The sequence below is a fragment of the Schistocerca serialis genome, chromosome 4 (genome assembly GCF_023864345.2).
Source record: "Schistocerca serialis cubense isolate TAMUIC-IGC-003099 chromosome 4, iqSchSeri2.2, whole genome shotgun sequence".
In the NCBI taxonomy this organism is placed as follows: Eukaryota; Metazoa; Arthropoda; class Insecta; order Orthoptera; family Acrididae; genus Schistocerca; species Schistocerca serialis.
In genome coordinates this window covers 157,871,803-157,890,598 of record NC_064641.1, presented here as the reverse complement: position 1 = coordinate 157,890,598, position 18,796 = coordinate 157,871,803, and the positions used below count along the sequence as shown (strand labels likewise).

General features: G+C 37.1%; 1 protein-coding gene across 1 annotated transcript in view; it reads left to right on the top strand.

Moving 5' to 3' along the window:
- The window catches only part of LOC126475431 (putative polypeptide N-acetylgalactosaminyltransferase 9), a 164,852-nt gene that overhangs the window by 129,435 nt on the left and 16,621 nt on the right, over positions 1–18,796 (top strand). The window contains exons 4-8 of the mRNA XM_050103281.1: positions 3,165–3,313; positions 5,285–5,467; positions 8,204–8,389; positions 14,450–14,578; positions 16,790–16,894. Coding sequence (XP_049959238.1) covers positions 3,165–3,313; positions 5,285–5,467; positions 8,204–8,389; positions 14,450–14,578; positions 16,790–16,894 — 752 coding nt within the window. The remainder of the gene's footprint in view (positions 1–3,164; positions 3,314–5,284; positions 5,468–8,203; positions 8,390–14,449; positions 14,579–16,789; positions 16,895–18,796) is intronic.

The window sequence follows — 18,796 nt, the reverse complement described above, 5'->3', positions numbered from 1 at the left end:
CCTTCCCCTTCAACCTTTCTGCCTGAAGAAGGAGTCACTGGCTCCAAAAGCTTGTCAGTTACAACTGTCTTTTATTTGTGTGTTGTGCCGGAAAAGTTAGATTGCTACTTACCGTAAAGAAGATATGACAACACACACACACACACACACACACACACACACACACACACACACACACACACACACACTCTCTCTCTCTCTCTCTCTCTCTCTCTCTCTCTCTCTCTCTCTCTTTACTGATGAAGGTTGTGGCTGAAAGCTACAAGTGAGTGACTTTTAATCGTGCCTGAGTAGTGGTAGATATTGATGCTGATGATGATCACGACAATGATCATAACTGACTGTATGAGTTTCTTGAAGTCACAGAGTCTAAACATGATTTTCAAATAGAGGTAGACCCTCTAAATTTATTGCCTCTGATGAAAGTTATAGCTGTGTTTTATTTAGCAACCACAGAGTTGGGTGGCACAGCAACTGCTAAACTTGATCCATATTGAAAATAACAATTTTCAAATCCCAATCCGGCTGTACATATTTAGGTTCTCTGTAATATCTCTGAATGATTTCAAGCAAATGATAACATGCACATCACTGATTTCTTGTCAGCACTCCCTTCAAACTAAGCCAGTTCTGTACCCACCACATTCTGCATTATATTAGACATCCAAATCAACAATCATCTATAATTGCAAGAGAATACTAACATCATTAGCAAAAGAATTAGACAAACCAGTCTGCATGTGACTCTCTTCAAGGCATCAGAAACATTGAGGTAGCATTCCAATCCATGACCACTTCAGTTCCACCTGCAGCTCACAGAGATTGTTCCAAACTGGGTCCAAGATGGCATCCTTCATGTGCTCTGTAGAATTCAGGCCCAGTGAGCTGGAAGACCACATAAGCATCCTCGTGTGTAGGAGCATTGCTCAATAGGAAAGTAGTTTCCTGTCTTCTGCAGCAAATATCAGGGGTCACATTTCATCCCATGTAAACAACCCCTGTGTGAGAATACCTCCACCACCTGCTTGAAGGGTATCCTGTTGACAAAAAGGAAACACTGTTTCCATTTGAGACTAGTGGGAGAAGGAACTGAATGAAGTTTGACCTTCTAGCCCTCGACATGTTGGCATGCTAGGAAAACTGTGGGAAACTGCAGTCAAGATGGCCAGTCAAGAATTTTAATCTGTTCCTTCTGTGCTTTTAACTATTGCACCAACTCCCTCAATAAAACCACTGTTAAGTTTGTTGCAGAGTTTACATTGTTCTGTATTATATATCACGATTTCTTACCATTACATTCACAAATAGAGCATGGGAAGAATTCTTGTACACCTAGCATCAGCTATTAATTAGTATGATTTTTATATCCATGATCCCTACAGCAGTGATCTGTAAAGATTTTAAAACATTTGCAGATTCAATTCTGAAACGCCACTCTTGCAGTTATGAGTATGTTTCTTACGAGAAAAATAAATAAGTCATTTTTTGTGTCCCAGCCTGGTGTAAGCCTTCAGGTTTATGACACTTCAGCAGCTTGCAGGTCAGTTTTGTTACTTGATTTAGTAAACCAATTCTCATGTAGCCTTAAGAGTTCATTCCATATCATCCTATTGCAAAAATATCTGAGACTCTCAGGTGCCATAGCATTTACATGTTGACTTGGTTCCAGTCATTCACAGTGTTCCCAAATCAATCTAGGTGAAGGCCAGGCACATCTGTCTTCGTCTTTATCTAACTGAGATAGTATTTTGTCCTTACCAAGAAAGATTATTATGTTTTTGAGACCTTCATTTCCTTACAGTGAGAGTCAGCTGTCAATTTCTTGCGCCAATCTAATATTTTCTCAAGAATTTACTGCACACTACCACAATTTTAATGAGACAGATTCCACTGTCAGTATCATAGAATTTGCCCAGTACCTTAAAAACTGCAAAAGCTAAACTCTATAGCTTCACAGTACCAAAGACCAAAATCAGTTACTGTGCATTATTTAAATGGGTAATATTACTTTCCTAGACTGTAGTAAATTTCATATTATCAATGAGACAGAGCTATAACACAGATATTATTCGTACATGAGTACACCTGGAGACTGTACAAGTCTGACATTACACTGACAACCAGGTGTTGAGTGATGATGAAAACTACCAAATGCTGTTTCATGTTCTTCAGTTATCAAATAAGAAATTAGAGGAAAACATATTTGAGGCCATTGTGCATACAGTTCTCACTTACTCATAAACAAACACAGCTTAGTACCACTCCTAAGCAACATCTGAGTTTTTAACCCTTGTCTTCATTCTTCCTATAATTTCTGCTCTTCCATTCTATTTCACACTTTTCAATTAGTGTAAGCTAAATTTCCAAATAGTCTGATGTTCCAGCTTGTGCATTCTCTACAGTAATTGTGCTATTCTCCATGTGTAAACATATCTCAATTCTTGTAGCTTAATTCATTAACCACAAATTTCAAATTGTATTACAATTTCTAAACTTATGTTGTAAATAGAAATAAAATATCTGTTATTTACCTTCTGTATGTGCATACTGAGTGTCATAAAATATTTAATATAATGCTGTTTTATAAGCTTGTGCAAAATCTCAGATGCTGTTAGTCTGAAAGCGAATAGTGCAATGTCTTCAACACCTTCAAAACTTGCCTCAAACAAATTACAACATGCCCCTTCCATTTTCATGTTGAGTCATTGTTTAACAAAAGGTCACAAACAAAATGTGACACAATCCCACTCTGCATGTACAAACTGCATCAACAGTGCACATGTTTATCAGAAATACAAAAGTGGTAATTATAATATAATTGAACAGATAAAAGAACTACTGACCAAGCAGCGACAGGAGAACACACACATAAAAGAAGGTTATACTTAAGGAAGCTTTTGGAGTCAATTTACCCTTCTTCTGGCAGAAGAGTTGAAGGGGAAGGAAGAGGGGCAAAGGAAAAGGATTGGAGAGGTTTAGGAAAAGTGGTAGATTTTGGAAAAGTCACCGAGAACTGCAATTAAGGGGAAACTTTCCAAATGGGATGAGAAGGAAAGACTGATTATTGGGGACTGCACTGTATGAGATGAGTAGTAATTACGCTACACTACAATATACCAGAGACATATGGAATTTTCACAATGCACATTTTTATTTGTTTCCAGGCTGGTTGGAGCCTCTTTTGGATCGTATAGCTCGAGACCCAACTACAGTGGTCTGCCCTGTCATTGATGTCATTGATGACACAACATTGGAATACCACTGGAGGGATTCAGGAGGTGTTAATGTCGGAGGTTTTGATTGGAACCTCCAGGCAAGTGGCTTCAAAATTTACTGTTGATATTTGTATATTTAATGTAGGGCAGTAAATATACAAAACTTGTTTAACATGTGCAAATACCCTTCTCAGGTTTGCCGCTGGATCATTTTGTGTAAATCGCATAATATTTCGTTGACACAACTGCTTGACATCTTCAGGTGGTGCTAGTTGCTGCTGCCACTGATGCAAGGCACAAGAAGCTGCACCTTGATGCAGTGACAGCAGCAACTATCACCACCTGAAGATGTCAAGCAGTTGCATTGATGAAATATCGTGTGATTTAACAATACGATCTATCAGCAAACCGGAGAAGCGCATTTGCAACAGATCCACTGGGAAAGCCTGAAAAGTCAGATTGTTTAACATGTGTTAGTTATCATCGTACTTATAGAATGGCTACTGTTTTAAAGTAATTACTCACAGTAAATACCCTCAGTACCTTGTATGACAAATCATTTACAGTTTGTCAAGCAGCTGAAACCATCCAGTCTTTTAAGAAATGGCATATCTTACTGCAGTCCATTTTCACTAAAATTGTTTATCATGTGTGCATATAGTTATAATGTTTGGAGAAGAGGATATATCCATAATGTCCTAACATAGATTAAAGACACTGGGGTCATATACCACAGTAAGAACAGAAAATCACTGCAAGAGGAAATAAGAAAAAATACAAATGAAGGACTTTAGTTTCTAACTTTGCTATATTCTCCCATGGTCCATTCTTTGGCACTAATGAGCAACTTTAAACTTCTCAGTAATATAAGTGATACTTCACTGCATAATCACTTTGGTTGAAATGAACAGAAGTTATTTGTTTTGGTTGTGCATTAGCTAATCATTTAGTGTTTCTGGGATAACAAGCGAATCGTGATCCTGTTTGAACAAATAATAATCCCAGATGAACTGGATTCAAATCTTAATCAAGTCATCTTCATCTACATTTTATGTCATTTTCCTAAGCAATTTGATGTAAATATCAGGTTTGTGGTCTTGTTGTCTTCCTCGGTGAGTTGAACTCATAGAAAGTTCTCAGGTTTCTAACTGAGTGAGTTTATTGAAACAGTGTGACCTTTTCATAAGTGCCACTCCCATCATTTTGACAAACTAACTCAGATGGAAACCTGAGAGCTTTATATTAGTGTCAGGATTGTTTCTTCAGCAAGCTTCAGCTGATCAGCTGATATTTATTTTAGCCAGTGTGCCATCTTTAATGAGCTGAGCTGCCAGCAAGATGTTAAATAGGACCAAAAAATGTGATTAACTTAAAAACTCATTCATTTCTTCGTGAACAGCAATGGCAATTAATTGCAAAGCCTCAAGCCATAATAGCTAGAAGGGTAAGTGGAAGGTTTCAGAATGCATGAATGCACAAGTGCTAAAGCTGTTTACTGATAAGTACTATTAAAATGTATCCCCAAGATCAATTCTCAAAATAATTCACTGTCTATTGGTCTGCTGTGGGCATGAATCATGCTGGTGACAGAATGAGAAAACTAACTGTATAACAATGTGATAACTTTGCTCACAAGGTCAGATGGCTACTAATTGTGTAAAAAGGAACAGCATGACAGTTTTCACTCCAAATTAAGTGCCTTAAGGATGTTTTTCAGTAAAAAGATGGAAACTAATGTGGTTTTGATAATCTCAAATGGCAGGTTTTAAGGGCTTAAAGGCATGTGGTATTAACATAAAGCAGGCAGCTCAGTTTAAATTGCAAATCATTAGAATGTCTAAAAGTCTTGCATTCAATGGAAGCTCTGTGGTGGATAGGAAAGTTAGTTTGATAGCAACTAGAGCATTAGTGCCTATCATTCTTTCATACTGTAACTGTTAGCCTATATATGTATTGTATGAATTAAAAGTGTTACTTCAGTACGCTTCTTGCTCTACAGTATTTTCAGATACAGGTCTGTGTTGTTATAAAACCATATTTCACTACTGAACTAACAACCATTTCTGCAGTTCAACTGGCATGCAGTACCTGAGCATGAAAAGAAGAGGCATAAGAATGCGGCTGAGCCTGTGTGGAGTCCAACAATGGCTGGTGGGCTTTTCAGCATTGACAAGGCTTTCTTTGAGCGCCTTGGAACTTATGACAGTGGGTTTGATATCTGGGGTGGAGAAAATCTGGAACTTTCATTCAAGGTAACTACATATATCAAAGGGAGAATACAAATATCAGTATTATTTATCCACTTCAGTGTTAAGTACCTGTGGTAATTTCTAAAGGAACATGAAACAACCTGTATTTCAACATCTGCTAAAGTTTAGAGATGCACCTGCTCCCAGAAGAAATACTCTACAGAAACAATTTCATATTATTTCTTATTCATTCTTGCAGAAATCCCCAGCAACAGAACAATAATTATTTTATGTAGAAATAATATGCAGTTATTTGCCGTGTCTCTTTCGGATAGCATGAATATTTGCTACAATCATTGATGTTAACACACTACTGTCCGGCAGCACCACAGTGGTGTCACTCATGAAATAGTGGTCAATGGCCGGCGGCACCACAGTGGTGTCGTGTGCGTAGTATTGCACAGTGGCTGGTGACAGCACTTTAGTATCTTTTGCATTTTGTTAGTGTTTTGTTTAGGTAACAATAAGTTACACACATCAACAAGTTTTTTGTTTTTTATAAATACTTGTGCCCTTTCATCATGGCAGACGAAAGAGACTATATGATTATTTACGATGAATGTGCGGACGTCTTGTCTGATGTTCCAGATGACTTGGCCTATTGGGAAGAAGGCGTTGGATATAAAAAAAAATGAAAGTGAAGCACAGTCATTAGAAAATAGTGAAATAAATCCAATAAGAATTTGGTGAATGCTACGGTTTCCAACCGGTTCAGATGAAGAGGACAGTACACAGAGATCAGGCTTTGATTTACCGAGGACCAGTAATACATTTGAAGGCTCTCTGGGTCCAAACATATTTCCCATAGATACTCAGAGAGTATGGATATCGTAGAATTATATATTGGGAACGATGCAATAAAACCATCAAGTACTACAGTCAAAATTGTAATAGAAGGAAACTGGATTTAAAAAATGTCAAATTTGTCGACGTTACAGGATCTGAACTTAGAAAATAGTTTGGGCTTACTATCTTTATGAGAACTGTAGAAAAAGCAAGGATTGATGATTATTGGTCAACTAATCTGTTGATAGACACGCTGATATTTTGCAATACAATGGCCCACAACCAATTCGGACAAATATCATTTTTACATTTTTCCGACAACAATAAAAAAAACGGACTGGTTTTTCAAAGTGCAATTTGTATTTAATTATTTTTCCAAAAAGTTTAAAGACATTTTTACTCTAAGTCAAAACATCTCAATTGATGAAGGAATGATACCATGGCATGGACGGTTAAATTTTAAAGTTTACAATTAGTCAAAAATTGCAAAATATGGCATACGCATTCAGATGCTGTGTGATTCGAGTATGGGATACATTTCCTCATTCAAGATCTATTCTGGCACTTTTTATTATTTAGCGTATGGCTAATACAGACATATCATGAAATTAAATTACATATACATATGTACATATTGACACACAAGAAACTGGCACTGGACAGCCTTTAATAAACCCAGTGATGGAACTATTGGCACCTTCTTATGGAAAGTGGCATCACCTTTACATGGATAATTATTATAACAATGTAGAACTAGCAGAGAAGTTACTTGAAAAGAAAATTCGAGTTTGTGAAACAATACAGAAAAATAGAGGATTTCCGGCAAAATTAAAGCATGCAAAAGTCAATGTGTTTTAAGTTTGTCATCAACGGAAAGGTGAAGTACTTGCACTGGTATGGAGAGCTTCGGAAACTAAAATGATATGAATGATCTCTACAATACATAATGCCACTTTGACTGGCATTCAAAGAAAATGTAGGAAAACCAATTGGTTAAAAAAAAAACTTGAAAGTGTATTAGACTACAACAAATACATGAAAGGAGTGGATCGGGCCGACCAATATTTGAGTTATTGCCCCATATACAGAAAAACTGTAAAATGGTCAGAAAAGGTTTGCATGTACCTCTTTATCTGCACATTATTCAATGCATTCTGTACATGCCAATATTTCAGTACAGAACACAAGCGTCTCCGATTTCACGACTTTTTATTGAAAGTGCCTGATTTGTGGATACCTGCTCCTGAACAAAACTTGGAGGTTGCCACTACATCACGTACGTCTCACCATGATCCAGTTGATGGACTTTAAGGTTGTATAAAGTGACACCAACTAATACTTATTTCCGAAACGAATAAACGAAAATGAAGAAACTGCCATGTATGATCCAAAATAAAAAAAAGAACAACAACAAACTTAATGTGCAAGTCTTGTGGGGTTGCATTACATCTTGAAGACTGCTGCATATCAACAATGCAAATAAACAAATATATTAAACAAAAAAAATTATATTTATTTACGTATGTATATCTTCGAAATTTCATGAAAGTAGGGGAACAGGGTTGAGAACTTATGAGAATTAATGATGAGATTAATAAAACTTAACAATTTATAATCTCCTGATAATGTCAAGAACAGCCGGCGACAAGCCAAGTAATCTGAAGTAGCGCTGCCGGCGCCAAGCGAATAGATTTGTACGAGACGTGCGGACGGCAAAGTGTTAATATCAGTTGATGTGATATCACAATATTGAAAATCTGAAAATGTATATTTAATTTATGACCTGTGTGTTGTGAAGCTTTTTTAATTTATATTTGTTTTACTCTTTTTCTGTTCCTCGTGCACTACTAATCATAAATTTCCAGTATATTTTGTTTATTTAGCAGGAACTACGATTTCAGTAACTCTAATGAAAACCAAATCAGAATTATTCACAGTACCTGTGTGTTACAGACATGGATGTGTGGCGGTACTTTGGAAATAGTTCCTTGCTCACATGTGGGTCATATATTTCGTAAGCGGTCTCCATACAAGTGGCGGTCTGGAGTCAACGTTCTGAAGAGAAATTCTATCAGATTAGCTGAAGTATGGCTTGATGAATATGCTAAGTACTATTACCAAAGGGTTGGTAATGACTTGGTAAGTTTCAAGACTTCAGAAATAAATTTGAATGTTCAAAGGCTTGTGTTTCAATATTGTTAATGAAAACTATATAACAGTTCTTTGCTACATGATATTACAATAACAAATTCTATCCCATATGGTATGGCACAGCAGTATAAGCTTCAAAGTTCTGTGAAATACTTGTTTGCAAAGTTAATTTTGAAAAGTATCCTGTAGGCAAAAGTTTGTTTTCGTACTCCTTGGGTCTTTAATTTTCTTATGACTCCAGTATCTCAAGTGGCAGACCACATCTCCCCAGGCAGATGATGTTATAAATGATAAACTAAAGAAAACAACAATCGCTATTTTGATTCTCCAGTTCACAAACACTGCCAAAATTACATAAGCATTATATTTGGAAAGGAATATCCATCTGTCCCATAACTCCACCATATCATTAAAAAGAAACTCAGCAAACTGGTGAATTCTAAATCTATACTACGTGAATTCATTTAGTAGTTTCTGTCAACATCCCACATGTGTAGAGTGTGGAAGTCCCATCTGTGTTAAGGCCTATTCATGACTGAAATGCTTATTCTAAAGGAAGTAGAACAGCCTATTAAGAAACAGTATATCATGAATCAGTTAGTTATCTGCTCCCACTTGACTTAATACTTTGACGCACATTTTATATATCTGATTTACTTTATTTTACAATGTATGTTTCTTCAGAGCGGGTATTGCTGATGATCCACAGCTGTTTTAAACATTAAAAAACTTTTTTGCAGATCGCTAATTCTTTTGATGTCAGCTGCACTAGGTATAGATACACAACTGTATATCTATACCTAGTACAGCTGATATCGAATGAATTTGTAATCTGCAAAAAAGTTTTGTGATACTTAATTTAATTTGACGTTTGTGTACAAACGTCTCAAAAATGATATCGATAGGAAGTCAAAATGGCTAAGCAGGGATGGCTAGAGGACAAATGTAAGGATGTAGAGGCTTATCTCACTAGGGGTAAGATAGATAGTGCCTACAGGAAATTAAGGAGACCTTTGGAGAAAGGAGAACCACTTGCATGAATATCAAGAGCTTTGATGGAAACCCAGTTCTAAGCAAAGAAGGGAAAGCAGATAGGTGGAAGGAGTATACAGAGGGTCTATACAAGGGCAATGTACTTGAGAACAATATTATGGAAATAGAAGAGGATGTAGATGAAGATGAAATGGGAGATATGTTACTGCGTGAAGAGTTTGACAGAGCACTGAAAGACCTGAGTCGAAACAAGGCCCCCGGAGTAGACAACATTCCATTAGAACTAGTGACAGCCTTGGGAGAGCCAGTCCTGACAAAACTCTACCATCTGGTGAGCAAGATGTATGAGACAGGCGAAATACCCTCAGACTTCAAGAAGAATATAATAATTCCAATCCCAAAGAGAGCAGGTGTTGACAGATGTGAAAATTACCGAACTATCAGTTTAATAAGTCACAGCTGCAAAATACTAACGAGAATTCTTTACAGACGAATGGAAAAACTGATAGAAGCCAACGTCGGGGAAGATCAGTTTGGATTCTGTAGAAATGTTGGAACACGGGAGGCAATACTGACCCTACGACTTATCTTAGAAGAAAGATTAAGGAAGGGCAAACCTACATTTCTAGCATTTGTAGACTTAGAGAAAGCTTTTGACAATGTTGATTGGAATACTCTCTTTCAAATCCTGAATATGGCAGGCATAAAATACAGGGAGCGAAAGGCTATTTACAATTTGTACAGAAAGCAGATGGCAGTTATAAGAGTCGAGGGGCACAAAAAGGAAGCAGTGGTTGGGAAGGGAGTGAGACAGGGTTGTAGCCTCTCCCTGTTGTTATTCAATCTGTATATTGAGGAAGCAATAAAGGAAACAAAAGAAAAGTTCGGAGTAGGTATTAAAATCCATGGAGAAGAAATAAAAACTTTGAGGTTCGCCGATGACATTGTAATTCTGTCAGAGACAGCAAAGGACTTGGAAGAGCAGTTGAACAGAATGGACAGTGTTTTGAAAGGAGGGTATAAGATGAACATCAACAAAAGCAAAACGAGGATAATGGAATGTAGTCGAATTAAGTCAGGTGATGCTAAGGGAATTAGATTAGGAAATGAGACACTTAAAGTAGTAAAGGAGTTTTGCTATTTGGGGAGCAAAATAACTGATGATGGTCGAAGTAGAGAGGATATAAAATGTAGACTGGCAATGGCAAAGTAGTAAAGGAGTTTTGCTATTTGGGGAGCAAAATAACTGATGATGGTCGAAGTAGAGAGGATATAAAATGTAGACTGGCAATGGCAAGGAAAGTGTTGTATAGATTTAAATGTCAGGAAGTCATTTCTGAATGTATTTGTGTGGAGTGTAGCCATGTATGGAATGAAACGTGGACGATAAATAGTTTAGACAAGAAGAGAATAGAAGCTTTAGAAATATGGAGCTACAGAAGAATGCTGAAGATTAGATGGGTAGATCACTTAACTAATGAGTATGTATTGAATAGAACTGGAGAGAAGAGCAGCTTGTGGCACAACTTGACTAGAAGAAGGGATTGGTTGGTAGGACATGTTCTGAGGCATCAAGGGATCACCAATTTAGTATTGGAGGGCAGCGTGGAGGGTAAAAATCATAGAGGGAGACCAAGAGATGAATACGCTAAGCAGATTCAGAAGGATGTAGGCTGCAGTAGGTACTGGGAGATGATGAAGCTTGCGCAGGATAGAGTAGCATGGAGAGCTGCATCAAACCAGTCTCAGGACTGAAGACCACAACAACAACAACAACAACAACAATTTAATTTGAACTGTATATTACATCAAAAAATGACATAAATGAAAGTGTAGAAAGTGCAGAAACAGTTCATGATGCAGAAGAAAATGTAGTAAAGTAATAATATCTTGGGTATTACATTGCACAATGAATTAAATGTCCTTGGTTTAAATTTGGAATTGTAACATCTTAATTTCATAATTTGCTTATAACTGGATGTTTATGAAAGGGGAAAAAATCATAAATCATAAACATAATTATTTAATTTATGGCAGCAACACATAGAAAATTGATATTGGCATAGTTTTTTCAAAACAAATTGAACTAGTAAAACACTTCAGTTCATTTAAATGATGACATGATTTATTCCATAAACACAGGGTGATTATAATTAAAGTTTCAGTTTCAAAACACTGTAAAAAAAAGTGCTGCTACTCAGAATGACACCAAATTTGAACAGAATGTTATCGGAGAAGGCGGAAACCTAGAAACAAAAAATATTTAACAAAAATTTTCCGAGTAGATGGAGCTGTAAGTGCCATAATGTAAATGGGTTCGGCTACATATAACAGATGAATCACAATATGATGTCTATGGTGTGAGTTACACATTAAATCAACCATACTGTGTAATGTGCATGATGCACAAGTCTGGCATTCAACAGTTGAGACACTGTTAGTTAGGCCCATCCACCGTGATAAGGTTGTGCCACATCACATTGCAAAGCTGCGTTTTTAATTGTTCTGAGGCCAGAAATCACATAAAAAGTAAAAATCAATTTTTAATTATCAAGAGACTAGTGCAAGATGTGTTCAGTAGGCTATCCACTGTTTTCTACCCCAAGATAAAATCAGGAAACAGCATGTTCTAAAACAACTGGTGTGTCTCAGGGGTCACATACAGTATGTGTGTTGCACAAGGCTTGCCTTTGATTCAGTTAAATTTGTAATCACAACACTGAACACAGCATCTTTCTGATAACCCCACAGCCAGAAGTCACACAGATTAAGGTGATCTGGACAGCTGGGCTGTAGGGAAATGACAGCAGATAATTCGAGCATTTCCATAATGCCTCTGCAGCAGCTGCTTCACTGGCTGTTCATGGCCATACATTGTCCAGTTCCATGGGAGCAAGAAATTCTTGAGTAAATGCTTGTCTCACTGGCAGGTCACCATGAAGCAACCACTGAACATGGGTAATTTTGTGTGGGTAGCAATGCAGGATGTTTCATAGAATTTTATGCATCGTGTTCACAGGCGTGTCCAAAGTTCAGGCAATTCCCCATGCACTGCATGTTTGAAAACCAAAGTTAGACCCATCCTGCAGTGCTGTGACCACATCTTCTACAGCAATTAGATCAATTGGTTTCCTCCCTTTGCCACACTGCACTTCAAGAGAACCATTTTTCCAAATTTCCAAATCATTGCAGACATTGGACCAATGTCTTTTTTCATACCCTCAAGTGTCCAGAACTTCTGAAGAGGTACCGATACACAGTCACTGTTCTTGGGAAGGATCTTTACCAGTAGCATACAATCCCACGTTGAGACAGTCATCCTGAGCATCTCAGACACACAGTGAGGAACAGCTTTGTTCCCCACATCTTTTATTATTTTGCATATTCTGTTGCTTGCACTACTTCCTCTTCTTCCCCCCCCCCCCCCCCCCCCCCCCGCCTCCAAATAATGTTTCACTCTTCATTGATAATATTTCATTGAAATTTGACATCATTCTGAGCAGTGGCAGCGTTTTTAAACTGAAGCTTCAAGTATAATCTTCCTGTATATTTTGTGATATGTATAAAGTATTTCAGACATAATCATTTCTTTGATACCGATGCATGATAATCTGATAAAACACAAAAGCAGTACGAAAAACAAGGTTCATACATGGCTATATGAAATTGTAAAAGGAATAGAAAAACACTAAAGGGAAAGATTGATTTGATGGAATAAGATTTTGTATGTTAAGTAATACAGCAGTTTAATGTGATGCTTATTTCTCATATATATATATGAGGGATGTTCAAGAAATATATGACCATATTTTTTTATTGTTGAAACCAACAGTGGTATTGGAGCATGAGTGCTCTCTATATTTGTAGGCATATGTAATGTGCATGCCTGATTTTTCTTTTTTTCCATGACTGTGAAAACAACCAGTCACTGGCTTGCCATTGCCAAGTTAACATGTGTAAGCGGTGGCCTTGGGCAGAATGTTGGAAAAAGTGGAACAACATTATTGCATCAAATTTTGTTTTAAACTTAGCTATTGTGAAGTTGAAATAAGCTGCAAGATTCAGAAAGTGTTTGGAGATGAAGTAATGGGTACCACACAGATAAAGGAGTGGTACAACTGCTTCAAAGATGGCCAGTCATCAGTGAAGAGTGAAGCACGTACACATAGGCACTTAACATCTGCAGATAAGGTTGTTACTGATAACATAAGGACTCTTATGATGCAGGATAGATGAATGATGATCAGAGAACTAGAAAATGAGGTTAAAATTAGTATTTGTTCCATTTAATCCATTTTAAGAGGACATTTGGATCTCAAGAGGATCTTGGCACAATTTGTGCCAAAGTTGCTAACAACTGAACAGAAGCAACTTCAGTCAGAGATTGCACAGGGCATGCTGAATACTGTAAACAGTGATCCCAGCTTTCATAAAATAGTAATCATTGGTGATGAGTCCAGGGTTTATGGGTATGAGTCAGAAACAAAGTTCTAATCATAGCAGTGGAAGCATATATCATCCCCAAGACCCAAAAACGTGAGGCAAGTCCACAGCAATGTGAAAGTCATGCTAACAGCCTTTTTTGATTCCAATGGCACAGTCCATCATGAGTACACCCCAGAGGTGCTAATGAAAATAAGCAGTACTACCAAGAGGTTCTGCGTCACCTTTTTGAAGTAGTGAGATGCAAATGGCCAGACTTGGGGGCAGCAGGCAGATTAGCATGACCTAGCACTGACTGATTTCTGGCTTTTCTCTAGACCAATAAGGACTCTTAAAGAGACCAGGCTTCAGAACAGGGAAGATGTTATGCAGAATTCAATGGAGCAGTTGTGCACCATACCAAAAGAGGCTTTCCAACATATCTTCTGGCAGCATTTGGAGAGCTGTGTAGAAGCTGTAAAAGACTACTTTGAAGGTGACTAGTGTCAAACAATTGTATCTGGATAAAGATTTGTTTTATAAATAAAAGTTATATAGTTTTTGAACAGCCATTGTATAAAGATAACTTGTCACATCATATGTTTGGATAACTGAAATCTTGTATCTGTGCAGGGTGATTATGGTGATGTGAGTGGCAGGAAAGAGCTCCGCAAGAAGTTAGGCTGCAAATCTTTTAAATGGTATCTTGACAACATCTATCCAGAACTGTTCATACCAGGCGAGGCTGTGGCATCTGGTGAGGTAGGTCGTAAAGTTTATTCTCATACAGTGTTTATATCACTTTCTGAAAAGTAAAGTTTCTTCCATAAGATGCACATATTTTTACTTACTAAATAAGTTCTAAATATATAGCAGGAACTTTGGAAAATGAAGTCAATGTTCAATAGGTTCAGGTTCAGACTGATGACACAGTACTCGACAATGAAGTGCGCACTCAAAATGTCAAATATGGATGCAGAAAAAACTATCATACTTCTGATATCCACCTAAATAAATTTCTACATTCATGACTCCCTGAGCTAAAATGTCACCTTGGCATCAACTCAGTTGTGCTCCATCCATTTACTACAGCCAAAGCAAAGACTCACTGACTACTATCAGCTGTTTTCTAAATTTTTCTTCATATTTTAGAACCATCTCATGGATAGTTTTCTGTCTTTTCAGTGTTATCTTGTGTCAGCAACTTACAGACTTCCGTTCACTTAAAAAGGTGTAATTTTTATTGAATATTCCTTCTGATAGATATGAAAGTATTCTAGATATGATACATGTTTTCTGCATTTGTGTGACTACAGTGCTAACTTGTCCGGGTAGTGTCCAGTAACTAACAAGAATACATTTCATCATCACCATCTTGACATTATAAGGGCTATCACAATTCTAAAATTTCCAAGCCTTCTGAAGTATTTAGTGTTACAAAACTGATTAACAGTATTTCTTCTGCATCACATTACAAAAGAAATGGAACAAATGCATTTGTGTCAATCATTGCAGTATAGACATCCATGATAACATGAAAGACCCAGGATTTGACTGTTACTGAGTGAATAATTAAGAGATGGTAAAGAAATGGCGTACACCTTAATTCATCTGAGAGACTGTAATACTGCTAAATCTGATACTATTAATTGTGAAAAAAACAAAAATGAACTGCTTCACAGAGAGAGATTGAAAAAGTGAGAAGAATAAGCCCATTCTCCAAAAATTCAATCAGATCCCTTGAGTAATGCAATAAATTTGTGAATCCATAACAGCTTTCAATAACTAAAAGTATCCTCCTCCAAAATCAATGACACTATGTTAATGAATATCATCAGGCCTCTCTCTCTCTCTCTCTCTCTCTCTCTCTCTCTCTCTCTTTTCAGCTTTCACTCTCACTTAAGCTCTTGTCACATAACCAAGCCACATATTATTCCTACTCACATCATTACTGCTTACGTTTCACTGTCAAAAATTTTTTATCTTTGTAATTGTTTCTTCCTGAAATTCCACCAATTTCATGTAAAGAAGGTAATCTACTATGGTATCCACATACTGCAGTTGAAGTTAACCATTTGTAGGTATTTAATATTAGCAAACTAATTGTTTTACATTGTTACTATTGTCTGGTTTCTCTTGTCTTTACATTGTTTTACAAGCCAAAATGCTTCAGTTCAAGTAAGAACTTAGTGTTCTGGAATCTTATGAGTGAAGCTACACTTCAAACTGTCCTTACTTTAAGGGATAGTACATTAATTATGAATGAATGCTTTAGAGAAATCTGTTTATTCTGAAGTTGTACATTCATAACCTTTGGTGACACTCAGCATAAGCACTCACTGTAACTGAAGCATGTAATCAGGTACGCAACATGGGAGTTGGTGGGAAGACATGCCTGGACTCGCCTGCACGTAAGGCTGATCTACACAAGCCAGTTGGAACATATCCGTGCCATCGCCAAGGTGGCAATCAGGTGGGTGCATCATTTCCATTTCTATGTTTCCACAGGACTGGCCATATCCAGGTGCACCAGAGCATACTTCAGCAACCACCTTACATGCCCAATGCCACTTGCACGCTGCTATGCTTAGAAGTCTAATCAGAAGAAAAAATTCATGTTCTCTGGCTATCTACTAATTCTTGAAGAGATGTTATACTTTAATACCCTTCAAAATTATCATATTTCAGAAACTTTGTAGCAAACTATAGCTGCTACATTTAAAAATTTAAAACACTATTGGGTTTACACAGTGTTGTCTGTTTTCACCTCGTGTTTTACTGCAAAATAACTGTGGTTACCTGAATTCACTTTTCCAAATTGTGTACTGCTGATAAGATTTTAATTACTGTGTAGTATGAACAGCCAGAGAATTCTTCTGTCAGGCTTCTAGGTTCAGTTCACCCGAGCTGTGGCACAATCTTTATTAGTTGCCTCTTGCATATTGCTTATGTTGTGATATTCGATTGGCCCAGATTGCAAACGTCTGGTCAAACCAGTGTGTGGACTCGGCTTGCAAACCGGAGGACATGCACAAAGAAGTTGGACTGTGGCCATGCCACAAGCAGGGTGGCAATCAGGTATGTCACTGCCAACATGCTTATCTCTGTAAGCATGCTTCTCTCTCCTCAATACTTTTCCATCTCAGACTACCGGGTAAAAAACAAAACAAAGGAAACAAATTGGTAGCCTGAAAACACCTAAAGAATAATTTATACCGAGGGACTGGCATACTCTTTGTTTCCACAGGGTGACGGTTTGGATGGGGCTATGCATAAAAGTAAACAATTAAAAAAGTTATAAATTAATTCATGCTTATGACTGATGTTTTTGGCTTCTAAAGTCAGAAACCAGTACAAAATTAACCACTAAGAATGTGACAAACTTATTTTAATATTATTTAAGCAGTGGTCACACTATTCCAGCATACCTATAACACATCAAGAAAAGACAGTAACTCTTGTAGAAAGCAACAGTTTCTGTTATTATTATAGCTTTTTGATGGAAATGTCACATTAACTCCCTAAAAGTAAGTGTCTCATTCCTTCTAACAAAGACAAATAAGTTCATAAAAATTTCATAATTACAGAAGTATAGTAAATTGAACAAAAAACTTAAAATTACCAGCTGCTGAGAAAAATTGAATAAGACAATAATATTAAAGATACTGACACATCGTTAAGGGGAGTAGTAAATGGTGGGCAAGCTATATTTAAGAATTAACAATCCTTTGTGTGGATGACTAAGCAAAAAGTAAACTGTTACAAATAATAACTGAAGATACTGTGCCTCTTAGTTTTCCTGGTGAAACATTCTGATTTACTGCCACATAGCTTTTGTCTGGCAATTTTTTAAGCATGCTACATGTGAATTCATTAGAGACAGATGCACATATCACATGAAATGTCAGACATTAATAAATGGTCAGCTAGTTTCCATGCGCTCTCTCTTTTTCTCCCCCCCCCCCCCCCCCCCTATCCCTCTCTCTCATCCTCTCTCTCTGTCACTCCTCCTCTTCCTCCTCCTCCTCCTCCTCCTCCTCTTCCCCTCTTCCTATCCACACCACAGTGCTTCCTTTATTAGGTCAGTAGTCTTGACTGGAAATTGGTGTGTGCCTTCCGTGCATGACATGAATGTAGCTCTACTAAATTTATGCTGTGTGAAAAAATCCATGTGTTGACATTTACTTATCTTGAGTCTTAGATGTTGAATGGCATTGAAGCTGTGTAGTTGCCTGCTCCAGGTTCAAAATATCCACTGTGCAGCTTCTGAAGGGAAAAAAAAAAACTGGATCTATCTTGCCATAAATAAAAACATGGGCCTTTTAATTCAGTTGAAGACTTTTGTTTATTCAGTCAACAGATTAACTCTAACTCAGTGTAATACACTGTTCCACCATAAATCGTAATATTGTGCAATAAAATGAAACAAAATACACATGACATAATAGAATGTCTGTATTCTGTCACACCTGAACCACTTCTGGTCTTTAGTTTCTGAGTGTTAAACATGGCAGACTTAGACCAAAATCAGATAAATTACTACATTTTAACCTCCTTAGGCAAGTGACATATAGAAGACAATAGTAATGATAAAGTTGGTGGTTTTCGTATAGTAGCTCTTCCTTTATGAAATGAGCATTAATTATAGAAATTTAATTTACAGTTCCTGTGTTTAATAGCATGGGTAACATGAAAACAGTAGTCATTTTATAAATTTCTAGACAAGATTACATTCATATTTTTACATTTCTAAAGTTTTCTGTATTACTTGAGAAGTGTAAAAATCCAGATAGAATTCCATATCGATGAAAATAATCAATTTTTCACAATATAATGTAATTGGATGAATAAAAAATTTATTCGCCAAGTGTTGGCAGGAGTCTTAGCCTTTCCTTTTCATCCCAGCTGGTACACCTCCTCTGCCCCAGGGTTCTGGGCAACTTTCCTGGACTCTCCCCTTTTCCTTCACCCGTCTTCCTT